We start from the raw sequence: 26,149 nt of genomic DNA, 5'->3' as shown, positions 1-26,149 counted from the left end.
GGCGATCTTGTTGCCTGTTCGGGCCTGGGGTGCATAGCCTGTCTGGGCCCATCGGCCGCAAGATCCACACACCTTTATCCTAGTTCTCCTTTTCCCTTCCCCCTCTTTTAAAAAACTCCCCTGAAAGCACGCCATTCTTTGATGTTTCTCCTGGCAGATAGCAACTAGCTGGGCATTCTCCCCCCCTCTAGAATCGGGCTCTCAAATATGCGCGCTACTATCCGACAGGCCCAGAGGGGTTTGATCCTGCACCAATTGCTTCCCATGACCATTCCTCTATACCTTGGATAAAACCTACTTTTCCACGTTTTTCCGATGGAGAACGGACATGGAGTTCGGATGTGGCGATCACTTCAACTGTCAAGCTTCCAACGCATCACTGATCAATCTGCCAGTTGACAAGTGCCGGCGGCCTTCGAGCTACGCCACTTCGTAAAGTTTCCCATGCGACCCATCCTCTACAAAACTGGAAGAGGAATCGAGCGGCTCTCTCGTCCGAGTCTAGTAATCCCCATGGTGCAGCTCCTTTTTCAGCAATCTCACCAGACTAAAGCATCGCTTGTAAATTAGCTTACTGTTTTGACACCGTCACGTGGCTGCCTGGGGTTGTTTCCACCAGAATGCCATAGTGGTTTTGATCGACCATGGCGCGACAACAGGGCCGACATAAAGAACCTCTACCATTCCCTCTTTCGTGGATGATCTTCTGTCCATTCCCAGCTTGTTCCAACCTCATCGCCATTTGATTGACATTTCAGTCATCCACTCTTTTTTGAGGTCGTTCTTTGATTTCCAAGGTCTTTGACCTTAGCCACTCGTTTTTTGAAAATATCCTTTTTTTTCCAACAATAATTATGCAATATTTATCAATTGCCCTGCCGTTGACTGCTTTGGTCAGCGGCGCTTTGGCGAATCCCTTTGAATGGCGACGTGCTTGCACATCCAATGCATGCTTGGCCGCTGTGACAGGCAAGGCTGCCCTTGGTGATGGCTCCCTCCGCGCTTCTCACTGCGCCAGCTTTTTGGCTACCACCGTTACTCCTCCTGCCATTACCGTCACCGAGACCCTTACCGGAGTGTCCAAGGATGAAGCGTGGAAGCGAGCCTCCGTGACCGTCTGCCCCAACGAGGTCCCCAATTATGCCAGCGCTTGCGACGAGGCTGGCTATACCAGTGCCTGCTCATGCTTCGGTTTCACCGCGATCAAGACCACCACCATCGCACCAACCACCACTACCAAGACCGTCTACGTCGCTCCCACTGGCAGTGCTTGCTCGACCGCCATTGTTGTCTCCGGAACTACGTGCCCTGCTGCTGAAACCGAAACCAGCACCGTCATCAAGACGGTCGGTGGTCCTGGTAGCACTGCGACCGTCACCGACACCATCACTCTGAAAGGTTCCAGCACCTGCGCTGCAGGATCCACGGTCACCAAGACGGTTGGCAGTTCTGCCGTTCCTACTACTCTCACGGAAACCGTTACTCTGCACGGTTCCAGCACCTGCGCTGCTCCCTCCACCGTCAGTGTAACTGTTTCGGGATCTAGGTCGGCCAGCACCGTGACCAGCACGGTCACTCTCCACGGCTCTAGTACCTGTGCTGCTGCATCGACTGTCAGCGTGACTGTCTCACGAGGTGCCACCGCTACTACCGTCACCAAGACCGTCGGCTCTGCAACTGCTTCCACTGTCACCGTGACCGTTGGCTCGGCCACTGCCACCACCGTTACTGTTACCGCTTCCACCTTCACTGTTACCAAGACCACCTCCGGTGCTTGTTCATCAACCACCTCGGCTTCTGCTACTCCCTCAACTTGCGTCGTGGATGATGACCTGGCTGAAACCATTGTCAACAACTTCATTGATTTGCTGCTGTTCACTTCCTATGCCGGCAACCCAGCTGCAGGCATCCCGGCGGGTCACGGCTACCACCAGAATGTCTCTGATGCTACTTTGGCTGCCGACTTCTCTGATATCTCAGACTCGATCAACTTCATGGCTGGCTTCCCGGTAAGTTTCCCTTCGCTTGGGAGTTTTCATTTCATTTGCTAACCATTCTTGCAGCTGGGATCCGTTACCTTCCCCACCAAGCAAGCCTTCGATATTGGCCAAGGTGTGATGCAGCCCGAAGCCTACAGCGTGCAGACTTTGAACATCTGGCACGACTGCAGCACCATCACCTGGAGGTGGAGACTCCTTTCCAACCCTAATGCCTACCCTGTCACTGGTATCAACCAAATGATCATCGACGAGGACGGCAAGATCCAGAAGAACTACGCCGAATTCGACAACGGTGCCTGGCTCCAATCCTTCGGCCGACAATGCGCCACCAACAACATCACTATCTCTCCCAATCCTCCCGCCCTCAAACGATCTGCTCGTCTCTACTAAGTCATGAGGATGATGGGGGTATATTTTCCAGGGAACATGGTGTCTGGGTTTGTCTATTAGAAGAGGGAAGTGAGTTCCAAGTCCAGAAGACACGTTTTTCTAACTCGCATGCACATCTCGGAGGTTTCCCTGGTAAATAGTAACCGGCAAATGTCACGCGAAAAGGGGGGAGAAATATTCACTTCGTGTATCCATCTCGTATTTCTTTTTACTTAAAAAAAAAAAGAACCAAATTCTTGGACTTTTCTGACGTGACGGACTGATGAATCTCATGGCATGACCTGGCTGGAGTACACTTGCTTTGAATGTACACACAACGCTGTTTCTGATCGACACTTGCAATATAATCACCCGTGCCGTGCTGTTCATCCCCCCGTCTTGAGCAAGAGGAAATGAGAATTGATACATGAATTTACATGCTTGTCCTTTCTTTGCCCTCAAACTATGCTCTAAGCTCTGTGATACCCGATAATCGTTCAAGAACTGGTTGACAGGTCTCGCATGTCTACCATCTGTTACATGAAACATTTTGGCACGTGAAAAGCCACCGTCAAACTAATGTTTGGGCCCCCATTGATGTGCAAATGAGTTCCCCGAAATGACCCTTGACAGCACGAACCGAGAAAAAGCAAAAAGCATTTCCCAAGCTTTGTGGGAACCCAACTCTATTCACACGCCCAAACAGGTACGCTACGCATATTTCTACTGACCCTTCTTCGTATTGTCTTGCGTCATGCCCGGCAATTGTCATGATTCATGCCACAGCGCGCCTATCCTCTTCAGCTTTATGCTCACCTCGATCACACCTCATACCTCAAGCTGGATCAACGAGCGAGCCTCGAGAACCAGAGCACGCCACGGCCTCCCAATTTCATTTTCTCGCTACCACTGAACGAATAGACGGTTGGAGGTGAACACCAATAGATTTATTGCCATCTAGACGAGTCTGAAGGATATATTCAGGATCACAAGGCCGAATTGGACCTTCTTTTGCCAAGGCCCTTCTTCGAGGAAATATCTCGTGTTCATTGTGTTTCCAATTTCTTGCAAACCCAACCCCCCTCCTCCCCACAACAAAAACCAAAACCAACCCCCCCCCCCCTCCTCCAAACACCAAAAAAAAAAGCAAAGTCGATCACCGCAATTGAATTCATCAAAGAATTCAACCACGACTGTGATTGTGGCTAGATCATCATGAGCTCGTCTGGCACGGCCTATACACAAGGCCATAGCGCTGCTGTCGTGGCATCACATTTATCACGAACAGTGCAGAACTCGGCTGCCTTTCTGGTTCCGCACATTCAGCCGCATTTCACCATCCTTGATCTTGGTTGTGGTCCGGGGACAATTACACGCGGGTTCTGTGCACTGGTTCCACAAGGACGTGTCACTGGGATCGACGCCGCGGAGAAGGTCATCGAACAGGCCCGCTCATTAACGCCAGGCACAGAAACGGAGTACAAGAATCTAACGTTCCAAGTCGGCGATATCACAAATGGCTTGTCTTTTGCTGATGACTCTGTCGATGTCGTCTACACGCATCAGACGCTCTGCCATATTCCGGATCCGGTGATCGTGATCAAGGAGGCCCATCGCGTGCTTAAGCCAGGCGGCATGCTAGCTATGCGCGAGTTTGATGGGATGTCGTGGTATCCTTCCAGCGAGGGGTTGGAGCGATTCAACGCTCTAACGGCCGCCTCGGTGAAACCGACAGGGGCGCAGGGTTTCGAGTCCGGGCGTCGGCTTCATGTCTGGGCAAAAGCAGCCGGATTTGAGCGGACGAAGATGTCCATAGGCGCGGGAGCCATGTGCTATACGGCCCCGGACGAGGCGAAGTGGTGGGCAGACGTGCATGTAGGTCGGCTTTCGGGGGAGATTGGCGAGAAATGGTTGAAATGGGGTATTCTGAGGAATCAGGAGGAGCTGGAGAGCTTGAAGGCTGCGATGAGGGCATGGGGAAACAGCGAAGATGCATGGTTCGCTGGGTGGCAGGGTGAGGTGATTTGTTGGAAATGAGAGTATACAGCGTCAGTAAGGGCTGGACGTAGAAGTAATAGATGGACCCGTACGGTCAAGAGAATCAAATGGCTCAGGCCGATTAGAGATGTTGAAGACCGGCTTGCATTTCCGCAGGGTGTATCCGCCGCTGAAAGCTTGGGAAAGAAAGATCATCCATGAGACACCGAAAAGAGTAGAAGACCTCGATACTCCATTCTTGACCTAGATGATACTTCCAATAACAATATACCCTCCTCCAATTTGAATGTCCTCCTGCCCCGTTGTGAGAAAAGATAGTGGCCTCAAACAGGACCTAAAGCCTCACCTCCCCGTCCATCCTGGACAATGACAATAGCGTTATCGCCATGCCACTCTCTGTCGCACTCGGTTTCTGGATATCAAATGTCCCCTTCGAACTACGCTCAAGATACCCAAGTCTCCCCATGTCCATGACTACGTTGAGGTGCGGAAGGGTAAGCCCAACGGTTTTCTTGCGAGTGATACGTACGTTTTGGGCTGAGGGCGTGTATGTGATTTGGAATTCTTCCAGGGACGTCGATGTGGACACGGAGGCTGGAAGGGTTGTCAATATGATCTTGCGCGTCTGCGAGGACTGTAATCTGGGCGTTCTTGCATTGTCATTCTTCAGCCAATACCCTGCACAAGTCAGCGTATGTATTCCCGACCCCGACGCTCCTTCTGTTAACAACGACCATAGGCGTCAATACCGCATCGAGCTTCCGTCTGTGCACGTAGTCGCGTTGGCGGGCGTCATTAGTGGCCAGTCCAAACGTGTCCGTCCATCCGAGATCGTCCCAGTATGTGACTTGATGAGGAGAAAATATTCTGGGTCCTCTTGGTCCGAATCAGAGGTACGGAAGGTGTCGTGAGGAGAGAAGGGGGAATGGGGGAGGTTGATGCTCTAAGGCGACGAGATTCCTTGGGCTTCTGTCATCTTGCTAAATCAGTATTCGACAAGGGCTGCCGCTGCGATGAAGAGCGCGCTTGTGTTCGATTCCGAAGCTTCTCCTGATCTACCTGCGATGAGGAACGAGGCAGCCTGAGGCAGCCTAAAGTACATGTTCATGCTTCTCAGGGACTGTATGAGATATGACGGTGCCGGTGGCTTTGATGTTCTGATGCCGTAATTGTCCACCGCCAAATTTGCCGAGTCACGGGCAAAACTACAGCGGCAGGAGTTTACCAATCATTGACTCTGGATTCAGATTATGACAGTGTTCCCATCTCTGAAAGGAATGTGAACATTTGGCGGACAATTGATTCTGGCATCATTTTGAATTTGCATTCCGCTTCTCCTGCAATACAAGAAATTCGGGAATGCTTCTTGGTTCTCGTAGAATAAATCGGCGATAAAAAGGCACGCTATAATGGGTGTGCTCTTGTGTCCTTAGATTCGGAAATGGTATGTATTGAACTATTTTACATGTTTGGAATGGACAGCCTATCGGAGGCGCCAGCACATGCAGCGCAGAATATCAGACCAGACGACAGAATGCGCTCTCTGAAATCCTTTGCTTCGGGAATCCTGAATCGGCGTCCTTAGTCGACTTCTGGTACCGGCAACCCCGCTACAATCTGAACTCGTCTTCCCAACTTCTCCAAAGCATTCCGAGAATTCTCCTCTCTGAGCTGTCTGCTTTGTTGATCTGAGACCAAGACAAAATCGTATGTTAAGAGAGCGGTACCCTCTTTCACGCCGTATTTGTCCGCAGTGGCTTTGTCAACTTTACCGAGTTCAACAACCAGTGTCTTCTTGACGCCGAAGACTGCGTCCGACGTCTCATAAGGATCGTTCTTGAGATAGAGTGCTCTGTTGAACCGTCAGAAAGAGCTCTTTGTATCAGTATCGCAAATCCACTGGCTGTGGGAGCAACTCACGTAATCAAATGATCATATCCCTCCTTCTCGAACATGAAATGCATATGTGAAGGTCTCATGGGATGTCTCCGTAGCAACTTCAAAAGCTGGCCTACCGGTCCATCATGCGGAATGGGATACGGCACGGGGACGATTGCCTTGAACCAAAATATGCCTTCGTCGTCACTGGTCATGATACATCGCCCGTCTGGTCCGGTTCGGTCCGGGTGCTGAACATCATATTTCCCCGAAGAGTCGGTCTCCCAGATATCGATCTTTACTCCGGATATGGGCTTTCCTTTGACATCTTTGATGGTGCAGAGGACCAGGAGAGGATCTCCATTACTGTCTTGTGACATTAAAGAACCGTGTTCCATGTTCTCGGCTTCGTGGGTATGGAAAGGTCCCAGGACGGTTCCTTCGGTACTATTCGGAGGCTTGGGATGGTCTATGCTATCGACCAGGAGGGAAAGGCCAAAGATATCGGAGAGAAGGATGAATTCCTACAGGCGATCTGATATGAATATCCAATCTCTCTGAAGGAATATAGTGTACCTTGGAGTCTTGATTCTACTCACTTGCCGCACATCAGTACAGATCTGGCCTGTCCGGGTTAAGAACTGAATCCCTGCCATCCATTCCTGGGTGCTGAGTCGGGTTTCTCGGGCAAAGTCATGCAGGTGGACAACCAGGCGCTCGAGAACGTATTTGAAGCGCGGGTCCGGGTTGTTGGCATTGATCCGGACCACGTTCTCCGTGATGTTGTCGATGGTCAGATCCATCATCGGTGGAACTTTCACTTGTGATGGGTCCATCTTGAGATTTGGAACGATACACAAGAGCAGAAGAAGGAAAGAATTAGACTTGACGAAAGAGAGTCGAGCTGAAGAACACGACGGTGAGTGAGGGGATATGTACTCGGTACCTCTTCCGAGATGGTGGGGGTAGTAAAGCGCAATGGGATCGAGAGTTGGTCGTACGAAAAGGATAGACAGATGGTAATATAGGAAGATCGAAATGAGGAAAAATGAAAACATTCGCTTACGGAAGAATCAGTCAGGAGATGACGGGAATTCCGTATGGTTCAAACTCGGTGGCCTGTTTGTGTCTTGCGCCACGATCCGAATCCCGCAGGATATCGGCAAATGCACCACAATTGAGGAGGAGGGGGGTCGCCTACGCTCCCTTTTTCGTTTCACATTCCCTCTTCCCTCCATCTCTCGGGTTCCCCCATCCTCGCGCCTATAAACGGCGGAGACGCGGCGTGGGGAACTTGACATAGATGACAAACTCTCATCGTACATTGGACGCCGCGGTGGAATCCATTCCGCAACGCGCAGACATCTCAGGTGTGTACGGGCAAACTCACCTGTGGTCGCAGGAATAACAGGACACTTTTTCAAGCCATCTGGCCAGAACATGCGGGCCATTCACTTGAACATAAGATGCTTCTGATACTCGTACTCAGATCACTACTATGGAATGCTAATAATACTCTGATTCCCTGCGGTCCCCGAGACTTTTCAATGCTTAAATCAATCAAAACAGTCCATGCGTCCATCATGAATACTTCTGCCTTCTGAATACCTGGAGGGAAATACACCCGAGTTCCCATCTACACCGGCAACACTACTACTTTGTGCCGAAGTGCTCTGTTCTGTATCGCATGTCCCGAGTCGGATACCTTAGGATAATATCCACATATGGTCCCGTTTGCGCGGCACTTTTCCCCCTAGGATCGATGTCCGCTTTGAGATGCCGTTCGATAAACACGCGCCGCAAGTGCTTGTAATCGATCCCCGTTGTCGTCGTCGTCATCATCATTATTGTGATGGCGGTCCTTCCCCTGGTCATGGGAGAATGTTGAAGCAACTGAATTTGGAGCTGTTGGGGATCGTCTATCCGCGGCGTCATGCGAGCGCTGTACCAATGGTGGTGGTCGGACATCGAATCGTGCCGAGCTGGTACCAGATTGGACAGGCTCACTTTTTCGGGGTAGGTCTGTGTCATGCCGGCTCTCCTCTTTCGATGCCTCGGGATTATCACCAGCCAATTCCAAAGAAGCGCTAGCAATGTCAGAGGATCGCATCGAGTCATTCGATGGCCGAGTCACTTCAATGGTGGATCCGGCAGACAATGGAGGCGCATTTTCTGGGACTGTAGATACCGGTGCCGCCTCCCTCTCCGGGGAGGTTGACTTGGCGGTCATTTGCAATTCGGACGCTTTGACTTCTTTCCATGAACATTTGGCGTGCTTCTTGGTGCAGCCCATACATGCCGTTAGATTCTTCAGGCAGTCCATATGTAGTCTTCGACAACGGTCACACGGCGGGATTACCCGGTCTCCTTTCCACATGTTGTCCATTCTGCGCACCATTTCCGACTTGAACGGCCCTCCATCATCCCTCTCGAACGTGGATGGCTTCAAGTGAGGCATCAAAGATGCCGGAGTATTGGGAATGGCCACAGTGGGTGGATTTTTCCCCCCCGAGCTCCCACTTGCCAGTTCAATGGACCGAGAACGAGGCTTCTCGGCCGACGACCCCTGCGTGGCATTACTGCGGGCTGTCTCTAACGAGGATCGTCGGACAGTTTCCTCGGTCAAACCAGCCTCGCGTTCACTTGGTGTCAGGAATTTCTTCATCATCTCGGCTCGCACTGAGGGTGAAGCGTCCTTGATTGACTTCCCGTTGAGGATGGTGACATTGCCTGTGTTAGATGGGGCATACAGATCATCGGTGTGATTTCTGGTCATTTCACCGGAAGCTCCCGAGGTTCGCGGATCCTGTTCTCCTGTCTGCCTCAAATTGACCGCCGTAAATCCGACAGGAGGTGACTGGGAGACTTCGATGCTTCGAACAGGCTTGCCCGTGTTGACTCCATTGGTATCTGCGGGCGAGATGGGTGATCCGTCGGATCTTAAACTGTTCCTTCTCAGCTCAGCTTCTTGCTCACGTCTGCTCAAGATGGCCGTCCGTCGATTCTTCATCTTGTGGATCAGTTGTCGAGCTCGACCAGAAACTGTCTCCTGTTAGTCCCAAATAACGTTCTGATAGGAAGTGTCAGCAATGTACCTTGATCAGCAAGCTGGATGACCTGGCCGAGGTTTCGATCCAAGAGATCCATGACCCCGAGTTCCTTCTCTTCGTCCTCCAAGATTGGCTGTGGGGGGATGAGCTTCTGCGGCATACCGCTGGCGATGAGGACGTAGTCTTCTTCTGAAATCTCAACTCGACACTGCTTAGTATAGAACTGACAAACCCTCACTCCATTGCGAGTTCTTTCCAAGTTGAATTGTTTAGGGTTGCTTTGGGCAAACTCGACCACGTCAAGCCAGCTGATATTGGAATCTCTAGCATGAGACTTTAGGACCCTGGGAGGGCCTTCGAACAGTCTTTCAAATCGCTTGAGCAAGATAGGTCCGAGGGGACATGCACCCAAGTTGCCGGCCATGCTCTCATGGCGTTGTATCACCCCATCGTATTCGTTGAGAAGCCGAACTATCTCTGGAAGCTTGTCATTGACAGTAACGAGCGGAATAGTTTCTTTATGTTGTCGGGCCAGATAGTTAATCTGTAGCGGGTTCGTGGCGGTCCTCGGGACCTTGGCGGCGGGAAAGGGGGGGATCTCGCTAGGCGAGCGAGGTCTCTTGAGCGAGGAGGATTGTTCGGAAGTCATTGTTGTCGACTGTTCCATCGTGGTGACATGGAAGTGGTAGTGAGTATGAGGGTGTGCCCGAGGCGCTGTGGTGCGCTCGGGCTGCGCGTGCTTAGCTAAGTCGCGGTAACTTCTGTGGGAGACGGAGTAGCGTCGGCCGGAGAGCGAGAAAGGGATTGCTCAACCAGCCTCGATCAGTTTTGTCCCAAGCGGACAAAGCTATATCTCGAAACTGCAGCGCCTTTCGCGAAGGAAGAATGAGAGATGTGGACAATAAAGATTGAGAGGAAGGTGGAAGAAGAGGAGGGAAGGACGGCTAGCTTTCTGGGAGGGCGGCGGCGGCGGCAGCGGCGGCGGCAAGAAGTGTCGAACGGTTTGGAATCAGAGAGGGGAAGGATGCCGAACGGGCGGCGGACGAGTCGATCGCGAGAAAACCTGCGCTGGTAATCTTTCGCTGACAGGCGATGGACCACAAATCTTCAAAGGTTGTCGCTCAGCTCAGAGAAGAGTTTGAGCAGGTATTGGTAAGTAGGAATCGAACGAAAGGGGGGGGGAATTAAGAAGAGGCAGAGATCGGGGAAAAGAGTGACTCGAAGACGAGAGGAACGGGGGATGCGGGCGAGGGATGGGCTCTTACTGGCACAGCCAGAGACACTACTGGCAGAGCGCAGCGCAGTGGGCAGGGGGGAGGGTCGACGTGAGGAGAGGAGGACCAGAAGGGGAGGAATAGGGCATTCGCGGGGCTTGGACAAATGGCCAGGGAGTACGGAGACGGGCGGGTGAGGAGGCTACTTGGAACTAGTCCGGCAGGTAGGGGACTAATCAAGCAGTTGCAAGTTGTTGTAGTCTGAAGCACTGCGCGGGACAGCGGGGACTCGGACACATTGGCCTACCGAGTTACAAGGGAGGTATATGTCTCGTGGTGTGCGCGGGATGAAGTTTTGGTACCTCAGTTGGCTTTAACTGTCATGGCCCAGGTGTCATAACATGCTCCGATTTGTGCGCAGGTACAGTATCTAGCAGCCAGCAGCCCATTGTCGGCATGCCATTCATTTTCTGTCTTTGGTGAGCGGAAGTGCTCTCCGTACGCAAGCAGCTCACTCCGTCATATACAGCACAGCTTCTTCTCAAGTTCACCTAGCTCTCGGTCTCGGTATTGCCCCTCGACCTGCTTTCTTATTCCTCCTCTTCTTCACACCAGATCCTCATTCGAACCTGTTCTCTCGCCCACCTTCTTCGTCGCCGATTCGGGGAAATACCATGGAGGGATGATGGAGATCCGTGCACCCATGCAGGGCGGCGTTCCGCCCAATCATCAGCTCCCGATCCCAAAAGACGCCGGCGGAAATCACACATTTGAACCCGTATCGCCATCTTCCCTCACTTCATTCTCGCCCACCGTTGGCTCGCTGACTTGGATCCTCGTCATTTCAGTCGCGGTGTAACTGGTCTTAGTTAATTCGTTTCCCTCTTTTTCCCACCAAAGTCACCCATTGTCACGACTTGTGGCCTTATTTCTTCCCGGCCCCTTCACTTGTGTCGGCAGCCCAACCCCCGCCACGTTTCATGCCCAACACCACGACAGGACAACCCATCCGCGGCCCCTCATTTCTAACTGGTCCGCACTGAAAATCTCTTTTCCACCACCAGGCAAACCGCGTTTGTCTCTTTTTGGCCTCGGAGGATTTCCGGGCTCAAGCCCATCCCACGAAAACCAAAGTACACCGAATTTTCCCACACCCAATCACCCATCATTTAGTGTTTGGTGAAGCCATGTCCGAGCGAGGCCATTTTCGTGGAGGAGGTGGACGAGGAGGCCATGGCGGAAACCGTGGTGGCAGGGGCGGAGGTCGAGGTGCCGGCGGCGGTTCTTCACAGACCAATCAACCTCACGAAAAGCCCAAGAAGGAAAATATACTCGATTTGACGAAATACGTGGACAAACAGATCAATGTCAAATTCAACGGTGGAAGAGAAAGTATGTCTCCGGCCATTACAATTTTCATCGTGGATAAGTGGGGGGGGGAAGAAATTTACTGACTTGACCTATGTAAAGTTGCCGGAACCCTCAAAGGCTACGATCAATTAATGAACCTGGTTTTGGACGATGTCAAAGAGACCATGAGAGGTAAGCCATCAGGCTAGCGGTACAACTCCTATGGCACAGGATCTCGACATTAACTGGTTGGTCATAGATGATGAAGGAAACGAGACAACAAGACCGCTCGGCTTGGTCGTTGCTCGTGGAACTCTGCTGGTCTTGATTTCACCAGTTGACGGGAGCGAAGAAATCGAAAATCCTTTTCAACAGCCTCCAGAAGAATAATGTTCCCTGATCAAGATCCCAATCACGCTCTCGAACTACAGAATTTCGGAGCGTAAAAGTTGGATGTCCGTCCTCACGATCTATCCAGCGTCACCCACGACATCAGAAAATATTTTTTTCCAGAACCCACCAAGGCCATGTCCTCGATTCACTCAGCTTAAAACGGCACGCACAAGTCATCACTGAAAAAGTGCACCACGATCGGAATGCCAAATTGCATTCAACCAGCAGATGGGAAATGGAGATACCCTTCACAGACGATTTGCAATGGAGATTAGGATTTTTTTTTTTTTATGTTGCCTCATTTCTTTTCTCCCTCCGGTCTTTCTCATCTTCAAATCATTCAGATCCAGGCCTTCTCTTTCCACACACAGATTCCCAAAAAGCAATCTTGGCGGGTACAGTCTTTTTGGTAGAAAAACTTGGCCTTCCTACACCTGTTTTTTCGCATCGCTCATCGCCACCAAACTACTCACCAGCGTCATGGTCATATGCTTGCGACGGCAATTCGCCTTTCAAATTCCACACATCATGTGATCCTTCCATCTCGAGTCCTAACGTAGCGGTCCACTCCTCTTCAATAGATCTTGAAAGGCCGATTCAACGCCCTTCTTCAACTCTCTGTAGCTCACGACAAAACAACTCTGCTCATCTCGGCTGATCAAAGTAATCCTCTCCTCGCTCCCAACATCCAATTTATTCAAGCACGTAAGAACGTGTCCGAGATCGATGACGGGCCGGTTTTGCGCATCGACCTGGTGAAAGACGTAGTCGCGGAATAGTTTGAGGTAGTACCGTTCGCCATTTTCTGACCAGGCGCGATCGTGTTCGAATTCTGGTCGTTCATTGATGTAGTTGAGCTTTGCCATGAGGCGCACAATTCGTGCGTTCTCGACTTCGCGGCTGAGTTCTGAGTACAGACTATCATCATTGTGTAGGGCGGCATTAAAGGCTGTAATCATGTGGTTTGCAATTAGTGTCACAAACTGGTCAATGGTCTTGTCCTGGTTCTGCATGGCAGAATAGAGCCACACCACCGCATTTTGCAGCTCAGGCTTGAAAAACCGTTTGAACAAGTCCATGCTGCGGGCGAAGTTGGCGCCCGCATCTGCCGTCCCCGTCCCAACGGAGAGGATCACCAGAGCAAAATTGACCAGATCCTGCCTTTGCAGCTGGGCGAGGGGCACGACGCTGTTGTCGAATTGTACAACGTCAAGCACAGCGCAGCCGTTGAGCCGGATGCGATTTTTTCCTGTCACCAAGATTTTGCTGGGATCGAGCACTCGGGCCGCCAAACCGCTGCCGTGAATCGATTTCAGCGCCGAGGCAATCTGGACTACGTAGCTCCATAAGACTGGCTCTGTGATCTGGTCTTTGCTGTTTCGGGCGGGACGGGTCCAATTCTGGCCCGTGTGATGATGTTCGAGGAGAGTTTTCGAGAGCGGGTGGTAATCTGTTGCAATGAATAGAGAGCTGTCACCAAACCCCCGGTTCGTAAAAACATCCACAATTCGAACCACACTTGCACTGATCAGATTCTTCCATGCTTGCCCGGATCTGATGGCCAGTTCATTTGTTAAACGAAAGCCTGTAACGTATTAGCTTTGACCCACAACGACCGCGATCGTCCCCTAGGCTTCACCTTCTATTCTTCGCAGAGCAAAGAAATGACCATTGGCGCTTGATTGTGCCTTATATATCCATGACGTATATCCTCCGAAGATGGTGGAGCTTTTGTGGTTGGTGTCGAGTGGCACAAGGGAATGATAGCTTTCGATATGATTTGGCAGTTGGGAATCTGGGGGGGAGATTAGGATTGCTTGTACTCGGGTTCAACTTCAAATACATACTGGGCAAAGTCTGGAGAGCTGCAGCGGATTTCTTTTGGATTTCTTCTCTCAGATCATTGGGGATGAATAGATCATGCACGGTCCGCTGATAAGGGGCGAGGTTGGTGCTGTAATGGCCAATTGGAGCGTATTGGTGATATAGCACCTGTGACGATCAGTTATCGGAACCGGGCTGGCCGGGAAGTACCAACTGGCTGCTGGAAATTGGCGGCATTGTAAAAGGCAGCCCCATTCATGCCTTGGTCGAGGTATGGATTAGCTGCATGGCTGGGCTGGAATGTCTCAAAGGTATGCGCAACGGGGATTTCGTTCTCGTTTGTCTGAAAGAATGGGCCATCAGCAGGTGAGAAACAGTCCAAACCATGGCCATGTACGGGACGACAGAAATGGGACGAATCGACCTCTGACCTACCATCGTGGTCTCCTGAGCCCGCCGCGGAACGAATTCCTGCACATCAGCCAACGCCCAATCCGGGGTTCGAGCGTCTTGACGAAGAGGTGTCGCGTTTGATGATCCTGGAATGAGTGGTAAGTCACCGGCATTACCTGGATTGGCCATGCTGGACACAGTCTCACTGGAAATAATCGCCTTTGGCATGAACGGGGCTGCGCTTGCCGCCTGGGGGGAAATGCCAGGTGTTTTCTTGACCGTCGCATTTGCACCGTTTGGAGACAGAAAGGAAGGCGTGAAGCTGGGCGAGTCGACATTCAATGTCTTCTTGGATTGACTAAAGGAGATTTATCAGTCGGTGTTCATGTCGACATCAACCCCCCGCCGGCAGATATACCTCTCGTTTTGTCCATTATCAGAGGCCGCCTTCTCTATGTTGTGACTAAAGGCACAACCTAGAAAATGTCAGTTCTACTAGACCCGAGCCAAAGGTCTCATGGAGGTCTTTCTACCCTTGTCTTCATATCGGCATTTCCCATAAATTGTGACATTCCGACACAAGGTCTCTTTCGCATTTTCTAGTATCACCCACGTATCAGCACTGTGTATCTCTTCTCAACAAGCCGGGGTACCATTCGATCGAGAGGTCGAAAAATCATCAGAACAGAAGTTCGCACAACAGGTCCAAACATACCCCGACCTTTGAGTCGAGGGGACAAAGCTGTCTGCTTCGTATCTTCGACATTATTCTTGAGAGTTGCGGCCATAATCGGTTACTGAGCGATACTGTACATAGCCAAAGACTCCATCAGGTTCAGAGGGACACTGCGAGTCCAGTGTGGTTCAACGCATCGTAGGGGGTTCAGACAATGGTTCGCAAGCGACGGAATCAAGGCCAGGCTAGACGATCACTGTGGCAATGAGGCAGGGAATGTACATGGCGATATAATAATATCCAAAATGTCGAGGAAGAAACGGAAGAATATGGCAAAGTCACCAGCTGGGACGGATCGCGGATGGGACTCAAGCGCTATGGCGCCTGCGACGAGGAGTTGAAAGGTCAAGTCAAGTCGATGGCGAAGTGAAGTGATGGATAGGACCTGGGGATTGGGGCGGGACAAAGTTGAAGGGCAAGGCCGGACGCCGCACTTCGGGTCCTGTGGCAGTGCGTAACCAGCTTGGTGACGAAGGGGGGAAAAAAAATACCTTGGGTGTCGCGTCTTATGCGCCCGCACTGAACACCTGTTGACCCTCTACCCACATTATGACATTGCTCGGAGCGGTTCGAACTGCCAAAGATGTACATTTTGTGAGAGTTTCCAGTCATCATTTTATTATTTTTTTTTAACCACCAATCTTTCCCATGAGGCTGTCCACAGGCGGAGGCAATCGAACGAGAAAATAAGTTGCTTCACTTGAGTTTCCACCAAGTCTTCCTCAGCCCTGGTTGGAAATGTCTACTCCCGATATCTCTCAATTGAGCCCTTCGCAACAGGAGGCGTTGCAGACTTACACTTCAGTTACTGCGCAAGATCCGATAGCCGCAATCCCCCTGCTACAAAGATGCGAGTGGAATGTCCAGATCGCTATCGCTCGTTTCTTCGATGGCGAATCAGCAACAGATCCTGTAGCAGAATCTCGTTCTACCCTTCCGGTTACTTCTGCTCGACAGACGGCCAACCTCCAATATGAATCCTTCCTGGCATCGACTCGACCTCCTGCTCCGCGTCGACACCCTGAAGATGTCGTGGAAAGAGTTGATACCAGTGCCACTACCGAAACCCAGTACCGTCCTCCGTTCTTATTTTCCATATTTTTCACTATGATTAGTTCGATATACCGGGTGTCTAGGACGATACTCTCCCCATTCGGGTTCCTGGTCCCTTCGTTTCTTATCCGCCTCTTTCACCGTCTAATTTACCAACAATCACGTCCTGTACGAAGAGCTCTGCCACCAGGGGAAAACGCAAGAAGGTTCACCCGAGAGTTCAGTGAAGAGTATGGAGAGAATACAATACCCTTCTCAGAGTCAGGCTTCAACTTAACTCTTGACAACGCGAAGAAAGATCTTAAATTCCTCCTCGTGGTTCTACTCTCCCCAAGTCACGACGAAAATAACACGTGGGTCCACGAAACACTCCTGTCGGGTCAAACGAAGTCTTTCCTAGATTCCCACAAAGACGAATTGATACTTTGGGGCGGTAACGTTCGAGATTCAGAAGCCTACCAGGTGTCTAGCAGCCTGCAATGCACCAAGTTTCCCTTTGTAGCCTTGATATGCCAGACCAACGAGTCTGGGTCTTCTGCCATGACGGTGATTATGCGTGCAGTCGGTCTGATGCCCGCATCCGAGCTCGTTGCAAAGCTCGGCACAGCCATGACCGCGCAACAGGCCCAGTTGAGCGCTGCGCGTGCCCAACGAGCAGAGCAGCAGGCTTCTCGCAATCTGCGACAGGAGCAGGATTCGGCATACGAGCGCTCTTTAGCTCAGGACCGCGAGCGGGCCCGTCGAAGACGAGAGGAAGAAGAGGCCGCTGCCCGAGCCGCGAGGGAAGCTCAAGAACAAGCTCGGGCTCTCGAGAAGAGGAAAGAGATCGTAGCACAGTGGAAGCAGTGGCGGGCCCAGTCACTCCCGAGTGAACCGGGTCCTGAGGTGAAAGACGCGATCCGAATCAGTATTCGTATGCCCTCCGGTGAGAGAGTTATCCGCAGATTCCGTTCCGAGGCAGACCTCGACGAACTCTATGCGTTTGTCGAGTGCTATGAAGTGGTCAAGTCCAGAGAAGGCTCGGCGTTGGATACCGCCGACGTCGAGGAACCAACGAACTACGAACATGAATACGGATTCCGTCTAGTTTCACCCATGCCGCGGGCGATATTTGACCTGGGAAAGGGAGGTCCCATAGGTGATAGAATAGGAAGGGGAGCAAATCTTATTGTGGAACCCATTGAAGAAGGGGAGGATAGTGAGGGAGATGAAGCTCGGTGTGTATAGTTTTATTTCTTGAAACTCATGATCTCTTTCGCCCACCTTGGTCTAGTGTTCCGCAGACCCTCGCGATGGGGAAGAACCGCCTCTCGGTCAAGGTGCAGAAACCTGATAGGATGAATGATGAAAAGTGTGGAGAGATAATATTATGGAGATGACGAGGTGGGTTCAAGGACACATGCCAGGGGAGATGTCAGTGGCGGAGTCCTAGCGAAGTGATGATGTTCGAACTCTTTCTCAATAATCCTCCCGCTTTTCGAACACAGCCACTGGGCGAACCAATGGCGAATTGCCATTGGATATAAGGCAAGATCCACGCCTTCGGTTTGGAATCGTGGTCGAGAGTCCAGAAGACCTTCCGAGTAATTGAGTCTCGAGGAGCCGGTCCACGGCGGAGGGGACTTGGTACATGGATCAAGGACGTCTTTGGCGGGTAATGCTGTCATGTTCTGATGGATGACACCCCGAACATTAGCATCATCGGTAAGGGGACTCCATGGTATCGATAGCCCTCGAGATCGGCAGCGGAAACCCCCACAGCGTGGAAATTGGAATGAACCCACAGATGGAAACAGACAAAAAGGTTGGGGAGAATTTGAAGAGATGTGCTCAAGAAAGTTTAGGGCAGCGAAAAGTGGATTAGAGCCTTCAGGATGTGCTCACTATCCCCAGGAGCAGGCATCGGCATTGACAGGCACCAAGCCAGCCAAGCTCGGGGAGAGAAAGAAGATCAGAACTTTGAAGTAGGACCAGGACCAGGACCAGGACCAGGAAGAAGAAATGAGTGCACACCAAGTAGCGAGGGTTCTATCTGAAGCAGAAGGTCTTCTTTATTAGTAGGGAATTGCCTCTTCTCACTGTCCTCCTGAAACTTATCGTAATTGCACGGCTGAATGATAGGACGGCCAGGTTGGAACCTCGTGTGCCAGTCAGTAGCAAGTGTTTCCACTGCCGAAAAAGCTAACCATCATCAGCCAATTCAAGGCCACCGTAGGTAGGGCTTTGAACCTTTTTTTTTTTCCCCTCGTAAAAACCACCTCCACAATGTCACCCGTTCGCCCTTTCTGTCCATTCGTTCTTGTGTCGACGGTCGAGCCCACCAAACTCTCCTTGCCTGGTCCTGGTACCTGTCAGAAACTCGGGCTACCCATGCTACCGCTTAACTTGTTCTGCTCTTTACAGACTTCGTGCTTGATTCTGCCTGACCAATCATGATCCTGACGTCCTGGGCCTTAGAAATGACTCTAGATGTATCATGGGGAGAAAACTAGACGTCTGAAAAGGTCCAGCTTGTCCATTTTCCCTTTCCGGGTCAAATGAAGCATTGGCTCTTCGTTGACGGCATTCCACATCCAAAGAACGAACCTCCCTCGACACCACTCGGTTTCCAAGGGTCTTATTGCAAGAGTCACATGTGAAACCGAACGGCTGAGTCGAAGTCAACCTTATAATTTGACAAGGTCGTCTTTGAACAACTAAGAAGTGGTAGGAGCGTTGACTTGGGGAATCTGGATGCTGTCACATCAACCTTGGAGTGGATCCTGGTCATAGCGCAAGAAAGTCCAAACCCAAGGTCATTCATTGTTGCTCCGTCTACAAATTAACTATGCTGATTGTAAATGTCCAGAGACTCCTAGGGCAGACGGGTCCTTGTATACGACCCGTCCCAATCCAATATCGACGACGAGACGAATTTCCTATCCATGTGCCGGTTTTGCAGCAGTGTTTATTGACCAAACATAAGAGGAAGAATATATACAATTAGGAGGTAGAAGAGCTCGAAGCATTTACGTGCGAAAAGCTCTTTGTGATGTTCGATGCTCGAAAGAGATAACGCCCCTTAAACCTGATCCAATTCTTCCAAGCATCGATTGGCTTCAAAGTGATCCCAAGACACACCCCGAACGAATTTGGCCGTGGCAGTGGGAGAGTATTACCCATCGGATCCAGCAGCAGCAATCCGTTGAGTGTCTGAATTTGAGGTTTGCTGGCCTTTCTTTCAAGACCTAGGGATTCAAAGGAGATTCCACGCCAACAGAGCTCACGATGTCTTCGTCGAACCAACGGCCCATTATGGGACCCCCTGAAACACCAAGCAGAGCGATGCAACCATCCTCGAGTCTCTTCCCAACCTTACAGCTCTCCCCCGATTTGTACGCACATCAGTTCTCTGGTCCAACTACGGCCCAGGTATATCCCAATCAAGGGCTGCTCTGGGACTCTTCAAACCTCAATTTTCATGAGCCGTCTCTGTCTCAACAATATCAAGACCCTTTCCAATTCAATCCGTCTGCCCTGAGTAACCCATTCGCATCTTCGACGGTAGGACCAAGTTTTACCCCACAAGGGGCTATCCTAGATGACCGGCCTTACGATTTGCCCGCAATGCCCCGTTCGTCAAGTTTCTCTCACATTGACGGCGCTGCTTTTCCTGCACCTTTTACAACCTCGCCTCGAATGCCTCTCCCACAAGTCGAGAACCCGAGTATGTTTCTCAGCTCGCCTGCTCGCAGATTTGGTCCCTCCGATCGACGCACAAGCCGGTCCCAGCACAATCCTGTTCTCGAGCGGCCGGCATATGCACATCAGATGGAGGAATCTCGGCGAGAGCAAGAAATGAAACGCCTACGGGGGGGAGACACGAAGCAGCCATCCATTACACGGTCGGTGATGGAGGCTTTGAGGCGACCTGTCTCTCCGAAAAAGGATAGTAGGCCAGGTCTCAAAAGGAGTCTCACACACACGGGCGTGCGAGGTGACCGAGGCCCCAAACTCCAAACACATGGTCCTGTTGGAGGACGCAATTCTCCAGCTCCCGTTGAGCCTCAGAGGCCAAATCGACCAGGACGTTCTTCCCCTCTCAAATCAAATGCCGATCCCGTATCACGAACTCTGACCAGCAGTCGGAATGCAAATCCTAAACGCGGTTCACTCTCCTTGGCCATTGACGAGAACGGCGTAGCGAAAACGATCATGGCCGAGAACGATTATGATATGGATTTGGGTGGCGCGTCTGGGAGCGACGCTGAATCCTTTGACGACACAGACTTTCACATTCTTCGAAGTCAAAAAATTTCCTTTGCCTTTTTGAATGATGAGGATCTTTCTCGTCAAAGCCATGCCCGTATGAACAGACCTTACAGCCATTCGAAGACCAGCTCTCATTCTACGATGGCATCAGTCAACTCGAACAAGCAATCCTCGTACCAGAGCTCGGCGTCCAGCCTCACCAACACCAGAGGCTCCGACGGCCACCACGCACGGCGAAAGCGACCAATCTTGGGCTCCACCATCGAAGACGACACATTGATGGAAGACGAACCTGCCGGAAATGCTCAATATGCACTAAGAGCCATCATCCAGGACCGATCACGGTCCACCTCAACGCCAGGCGACCATTCAAACCCGGCACAATGGCATTCTTCTCCGCCCCTACAGCAAAGTCAATATGCAGTGTACAATGCCTCGCCGACTACAATCACAGACCCAGACCTGGCGACACCGAGCACCGATAGAGAGAGCCTTGCTAGCAACACGAGCACGAGATGTGTGTGTGGCTCCTCTGTCGTCGACAGTTCCGTGCCAATGGTTCAATGGTTAGTATTTTTTGGGTTTTATTTTTGGGGCATCTCAGCGCCTGTGATATTCTATTCTCTCCACTGTCGCTCTTCATATTATTTCATCTGCTAATCTGATATCATGCAGTGATTCATGCTCAAAGTGGTTGCACAGATCTTGCGTGGGCATGGACAATCGGCGTAGGCCAGAGGCTTACGTCTGTGCGTATTGCACGCAGACACCTCTATCCTCTGGACAAGGTACTCTACGCCCGTCAGCTTTACCGTCCTCGGCGAGCCCACTGGCACATAAATCAAAACGACATCACTGAGAAGCACGAGTAAAATTATTATGCGCCCTTTGTTTTGATACGATTTATGAGCCGCACATCATCGACATCTACGTCCTGCCACCTATGAATGGGTGGGGTAGGTAGCGTATGCCGCTGTCTCAATGACGATGCAGACGGACCAGGAAGAAGTGGTGCGCATCTGCAATACACATATATCCCCTGGCATGAGGTGACCTTGACGTGCTGTTACACTTGCAAACACGAAAAGGAACATCGCAGCGAAGACAGATACCAATAGAAATCCCGCTAAATATTATTACACAAAATTTTTGGCACTTGATACGTGTACAATCTGCACATGAAGAAGTGGACAGCGAGCGCGGAGAACGTCGAAGGATGAGCGAAGAATATACCGCCTCATTAGTATCGACCACTGCCATTGTTCATCGACGAACTTTCATCAACTTGGTTCAGTCAAAACGAGGCAAAGATTGGAGTTCCATTAGGAGGTCATTTTGGACCGGACATTCGTATTTCGGGATGATGCCTCGCAACAATTTGATAACCACACAGTGACCATGACCCCAAGCAGCTCTCCTTTACCCTCCCGTCTTCTCATCGAGTACGACAGCATTGAACGGAGCCAGCGAGGCTTCCTCAACAGACACCGCAGCATGCTTTGAGTGATACTGAAGTCACTGCCGTTGTCAATTCATTCCTCAGCAAGCCGGATAGGAGCCTCGCTTAATGCCACGGTCCCATCTTGGATTGCCGAACAAACTACATGGAAACAAGAAGTGATTCTAGCAAACTCATTGGTTGAACTGTCAACAAGTCTCGCTCGACTCCCAATACCTGACCGAACCATGCTAGGCAATATGACCTTCTCCGGCAAGGCATCATTCATTAATGCTGGTGTCAATACTCCGCCAATTCCTTCCCTGACCGGGGTCGCATAGAATCAGAAGTTGTTATTGAGGAAGCTAGAGGGGTGGATCTATTGTATACCGCTGCAGACAAAGTCGAAGTTTCAACATGGCGACAGTCGAGTTCACCGCATGATCCATCCTTAGATGGCCTGATCTTGAAACGTGACCATTCAGCCGACGTCAGTCAGGCGGAACGCTTTCACGCTGCCCGCCTCTAACCATCCCCAGAACAAACCCCCCGCCCCCCAAATAAGGCTCAACCAGCCTGATATCTTTCTGCTCCTCCACACTCATCTCGCCATCAATCTCTTCATCACTGTCCAAGATGGCGACCGCTACCGTGACAGACTTTGTCACCACCACCGTCAATGCCAGCACAGCCGCCAGCTCCAGTACCAACCGAGCAACTCCCCAGGGCGGTGTCTTTGAGGGCGTCAATCCTTCCACTTACGATCCTAAAAACCCAATCATTCTCTTCATTATCCAGGCCAGTATTGTCATTATCTTCACTCGCATCATCCATTTCCCGCTTGCCTACCTCCGCCAACCCCGCGTCATAGCGGAAGTCATTACGGGCATTATCCTAGGCCCGTCAATAATGGGTAGAATTCCGGGCTTCACGGACTCCGTCTTCCCCACCGCATCGATGCCCGCCTTCACACTGGCTGCAAACCTCGGATTGGTTCTGTTTTTGTTCCTGGTCGGTCTAGAGGTCGATTTGCGTTTCCTGGCCAGTAACTGGCGGATAGCCTTGAGCGTCGGCGCGCTGGGGATGGTCATTCCTTTCGGTCTCGGCTGTGGCATTGCTTGGGGTCTGTACTATGAGTTTCGGGATGACCCTGGGTTGTCACCTATCAGCTTTGGAGTTTATATGCTGTTTATTGGGGTGGCCATGGCAATCACGGTGTGTTATTGCGAGCGGTTGAACTGCTCCCAGCATTTCTGACCATAACCAGGCGTTTCCCGTCCTTTGCCGTATATTGACCTCCTTGAAGCTCCTCAGCACCCCGGTCGGCGTCATCGTGCTCTCTGCCGGAGTGGGCAACGACGTGGTGGGATGGATCTTGCTCGCCCTTTGTGTGGCTCTGGTCAATTCCGGAGCCGGGCTCACGGCCTTGTGGATCCTCTTCGTCGCCCTCGGATACTGTTTGTTCGTCGTCTTCCTCATCCGACCCTGTTTCATGTATCTCCTCAGAAGAACAGGAAGTCTTGCGAACGGTCCCACTCAGACGGTGGTGGCTCTGACCGTCCTCCTCGTCCTGGCCTCTTCTTTCTTCACCGGCATTATTGGAATCCACCCCATTTTTGGCGCCTTTATAATTGGTCTCATGGCCCCTCACGAAGGAGGATTCGCCATCAAACTTACCGAAAAGCTAGAAGACCTTGTTGGTGTCTTGTTCCTGCCTCTCTACTTCGCCCTCTCAGGACTCAGTACGAACCTGGGTCTTCTTGATAACGGGGTAACCTGGGGGTACGTGGTAGGAGTTTGTGCCATCGCTTTCTTCGGCAAGATTGCGGGCGGAACATTGGCCTCGCGCTTGAATGGACTTGTCTGGCGGGAGTCTTTCACCATCGGCTGCCTCATGTCATGCAAGGGTCTGGTCGAATTGATTGTCCTCAACATTGGACTACAGGCCAAGATCCTCAGCCAGCGCACATTCACGATCTTCGTCGTCATGGCGCTTGTCACCACTTTCACCACGACGCCTTTAACCACATGGTTATACCCGCCGTGGTACCAACGGAAACTCGAACTCTGGAAGCAAGGTAAAATCGACTGGGACGGCAACCCTCTTCAGCACGACGATGAAACCGACGAGGCCAGCGAGGCCAACGTTCTCCGCAAGGCAGATGTGGTCAAACGCATCCTCGTGTACCTTCGCCTCGACGGCCTCCCCAGCCTCTTCACCATGGTGTCTCTCTTCGCTCACAAACGTGAGGAGGACCACCACGCAAAATCTGATGCTCCCGCCGGCTCCCCTCAACAAGACCAAGGCGTGATGAAACAGGCTCAAGCCATGACCTCGGTCCTCACGTTACGTCCTCCTCTGCAAGTCCACGGACTGCGCCTCATGGAGCTCACGGAGCGAGAGTCGAGTGTCATGCGCGTGTCCGAAATCGAAGAGTTCGCCAGCCGAGATCCCATCATCCAAGCGTTTGGCACGTTCGGCCAATCCCGCGACATCGCGGTTGGCGGGCAGATCGCCGTCGTCCCTGAACACTCCTTCTCTGGTACACTGATGTCGCGTGCCCGCGACCTGAGGTCTGATCTAGTCCTGATCCCATGGTCCGAGACAGGGACCATGTCCGAGTACCCTAGCTTGTTTGACGCCAAGCCTGGGGATCCGCTTGCAAATAGGGCATTTGCAGCACTGGCCGGCGAGATGTTCGAGAAGGCACGCGAAACATGCCACGTGGGCGTGGTCGTCGACAAGAGCTTGTTGTGCGGTCCCAGTGCCTGCAGCGCAGAATCACCCATTCAAGAACGCCCAACGCGCCAGCTTAGCCGCACACTCACGGGCATCAGCCTGGCCGAACAGATGAACTCCACGATCCACTTCAAACTCTCGGACAGTGGCCGATACCGGCTGTTTGCGCTCTTCCAGGGCGGCGAGGACGACTTGTTTGCCGTGCGCTTTGCCCTGCAACTTGCCAAGAACGAATGTGTGGACCTCAGGATTCTCAGCGCTCGCGTCGACGAGGTCGAAGAGTCGCATAAGGAGACCGGTGTCCACACACCCAAGATGGCCGCCGACTTCGAGTTCGAAACCCTCCGTGTGTCGATACCCGAGATTTTGACTGAACGTGTGACGGTCGTTGACGTCGACATCTCAGGACTTGAAGCCGTGACCACAGCGATCGCGGAGCCCAGTGCCGCTGAGACTGTCGTGATCCTCGGTCGCAGTACGGCCGCTACTCCCGACCATTCACTCTCCAATTCCATGATCCTGGGCGGTGGGAGTTCGAGCCGCGACGACTCACGTACCCTGGGCCCGCTAGCTACCAGCGTGGTCAAGGCTGTACGCGAGAAGCAGCTACATACCGGTCTATTGGTCGTGCAGGCTAGACGGGAGGCCGATGAAGCAGGACTAGTTGCACCTGCAGCCGGTGTCAAGGGGTTGCCTCCGTTAAAGAAGAAGATAAGCATGATGAGCGATGACTAGGCTGGCTAGGGGGGGGGGGGAAATAACCCCTTATTGACAAAGCGGTGACTCTCACACGGCGACATCCGGATCAAAAGTCCAACCTATCAGCCAGCATCGTCTAAAGTCTTGTCATGAAGAGGTGCTATATGACCTCGATCGAAACCTGGCTGTTGAGTTTTTTGGGACACGTGGAGAAATGAACGATTACTCAACCAGTTACTGTCTGCACCGGATCTAGGTAGTTGAGGGTCCTACCATGAAACGGCTCCAGAATGTGAGATCACTTGGATTGACGAATGCGGCTCGGGGACAGAAGGAATGCAAATAATTAAATTATAGGACGAGAAACAAAAACATGTACCAGACTCCTTAGTGCAAGAAAATGACCCGGTACGCAAATATAGTGAATTTTTGGGACAGAAAATGCTCCCTCTCCGTCTGGTTTATGCGCTGATACGCATGACTTGTTCGAAACCCTGGAGATACTAGAGTCTCTACGTGATAGGAGCATGTTTTGTGGAACTGGAATTTCGATAGAAAGGACAAACCTCGCTAAATGCTTCATCAACGTGACTCCACCTTGCTTGACGCCTCTGATGTATGGAGGTAGGTAGATAATTGCCAACGATTGCATCTGTGCAGTGCGATTTCTTCTGGCTGTTTCTTCTGTGACGAACCGGCAACTCCTTCAGTTTTCGCAATTGGCTATCTTCGAAGTGATGGTTTTTTCGTCATGACAGATTGT

The 26,149-nt window shown here is 51.6% G+C and overlaps 9 protein-coding genes across 9 annotated transcripts; 6 read left to right on the top strand and 3 right to left on the bottom strand.

Annotated features, from left to right (window-relative positions):
- Nucleotides 1-854: 854 nt before the first annotated feature.
- Z518_02399 (uncharacterized protein) lies at nucleotides 855-2,390 on the top strand (the record flags this gene model as incomplete). The annotated part of the gene is made up of 2 exons (XM_013419427.1): nucleotides 855-2,009; nucleotides 2,064-2,390. 2 exons carry the CDS (start codon nucleotides 855-857, stop codon nucleotides 2,388-2,390), a joined length of 1,482 nt encoding a protein of 493 aa, XP_013274881.1.
- Nucleotides 2,391-3,584: 1,194 nt separating this feature from the next.
- Z518_02398 (uncharacterized protein) lies at nucleotides 3,585-4,406 on the top strand (the record flags this gene model as incomplete). Its single annotated transcript, XM_013419426.1, has 1 exon — nucleotides 3,585-4,406. One exon carries the CDS (start codon nucleotides 3,585-3,587, stop codon nucleotides 4,404-4,406), a length of 822 nt encoding a protein of 273 aa, XP_013274880.1.
- Nucleotides 4,407-5,948: 1,542 nt separating this feature from the next.
- On the bottom strand, nucleotides 5,949-7,081 carry Z518_02397 (uncharacterized protein; the record flags this gene model as incomplete). The annotated part of the gene is made up of 3 exons (XM_013419425.1): nucleotides 5,949-6,219; nucleotides 6,288-6,769; nucleotides 6,845-7,081. 3 exons carry the CDS (start codon nucleotides 7,079-7,081, stop codon nucleotides 5,949-5,951), a joined length of 990 nt encoding a protein of 329 aa, XP_013274879.1.
- A 917-nt stretch (nucleotides 7,082-7,998) lies between these two features.
- Nucleotides 7,999-9,962, bottom strand: Z518_02396 (uncharacterized protein; the record flags this gene model as incomplete). The annotated part of the gene is made up of 2 exons (XM_013419424.1): nucleotides 7,999-9,287; nucleotides 9,341-9,962. 2 exons carry the CDS (start codon nucleotides 9,960-9,962, stop codon nucleotides 7,999-8,001), a joined length of 1,911 nt encoding a protein of 636 aa, XP_013274878.1.
- Nucleotides 9,963-11,696: 1,734 nt separating this feature from the next.
- Z518_02395 (uncharacterized protein) lies at nucleotides 11,697-12,249 on the top strand (the record flags this gene model as incomplete). Its single annotated transcript, XM_013419423.1, has 3 exons — nucleotides 11,697-11,901; nucleotides 11,980-12,051; nucleotides 12,119-12,249. 3 exons carry the CDS (start codon nucleotides 11,697-11,699, stop codon nucleotides 12,247-12,249), a joined length of 408 nt encoding a protein of 135 aa, XP_013274877.1.
- Nucleotides 12,250-12,803: 554 nt separating this feature from the next.
- Nucleotides 12,804-15,257, bottom strand: Z518_02394 (uncharacterized protein; the record flags this gene model as incomplete). Its single annotated transcript, XM_013419422.1, has 9 exons — nucleotides 12,804-13,837; nucleotides 13,892-14,047; nucleotides 14,100-14,244; nucleotides 14,291-14,410; nucleotides 14,461-14,615; nucleotides 14,676-14,827; nucleotides 14,888-14,945; nucleotides 15,003-15,068; nucleotides 15,185-15,257. 9 exons carry the CDS (start codon nucleotides 15,255-15,257, stop codon nucleotides 12,804-12,806), a joined length of 1,959 nt encoding a protein of 652 aa, XP_013274876.1.
- A 686-nt stretch (nucleotides 15,258-15,943) lies between these two features.
- Nucleotides 15,944-17,485, top strand: Z518_02393 (uncharacterized protein; the record flags this gene model as incomplete). The annotated part of the gene is made up of 1 exon (XM_013419421.1): nucleotides 15,944-17,485. One exon carries the CDS (start codon nucleotides 15,944-15,946, stop codon nucleotides 17,483-17,485), a length of 1,542 nt encoding a protein of 513 aa, XP_013274875.1.
- A 2,040-nt stretch (nucleotides 17,486-19,525) lies between these two features.
- Z518_02392 (uncharacterized protein) lies at nucleotides 19,526-21,381 on the top strand (the record flags this gene model as incomplete). The annotated part of the gene is made up of 2 exons (XM_013419420.1): nucleotides 19,526-21,026; nucleotides 21,185-21,381. 2 exons carry the CDS (start codon nucleotides 19,526-19,528, stop codon nucleotides 21,379-21,381), a joined length of 1,698 nt encoding a protein of 565 aa, XP_013274874.1.
- A 1,202-nt stretch (nucleotides 21,382-22,583) lies between these two features.
- Z518_02391 (uncharacterized protein) lies at nucleotides 22,584-25,422 on the top strand (the record flags this gene model as incomplete). Its single annotated transcript, XM_013419419.1, has 2 exons — nucleotides 22,584-23,162; nucleotides 23,215-25,422. 2 exons carry the CDS (start codon nucleotides 22,584-22,586, stop codon nucleotides 25,420-25,422), a joined length of 2,787 nt encoding a protein of 928 aa, XP_013274873.1.
- Nucleotides 25,423-26,149: the final 727 nt, after the last annotated feature.

Source organism: Rhinocladiella mackenziei (assembly GCF_000835555.1).
Source record: "Rhinocladiella mackenziei CBS 650.93 unplaced genomic scaffold supercont1.2, whole genome shotgun sequence".
NCBI classification, from domain to species: Eukaryota; Fungi; Ascomycota; class Eurotiomycetes; order Chaetothyriales; family Herpotrichiellaceae; genus Rhinocladiella; species Rhinocladiella mackenziei.
This window is presented reverse-complemented; position numbering and strand designations above follow the sequence as displayed.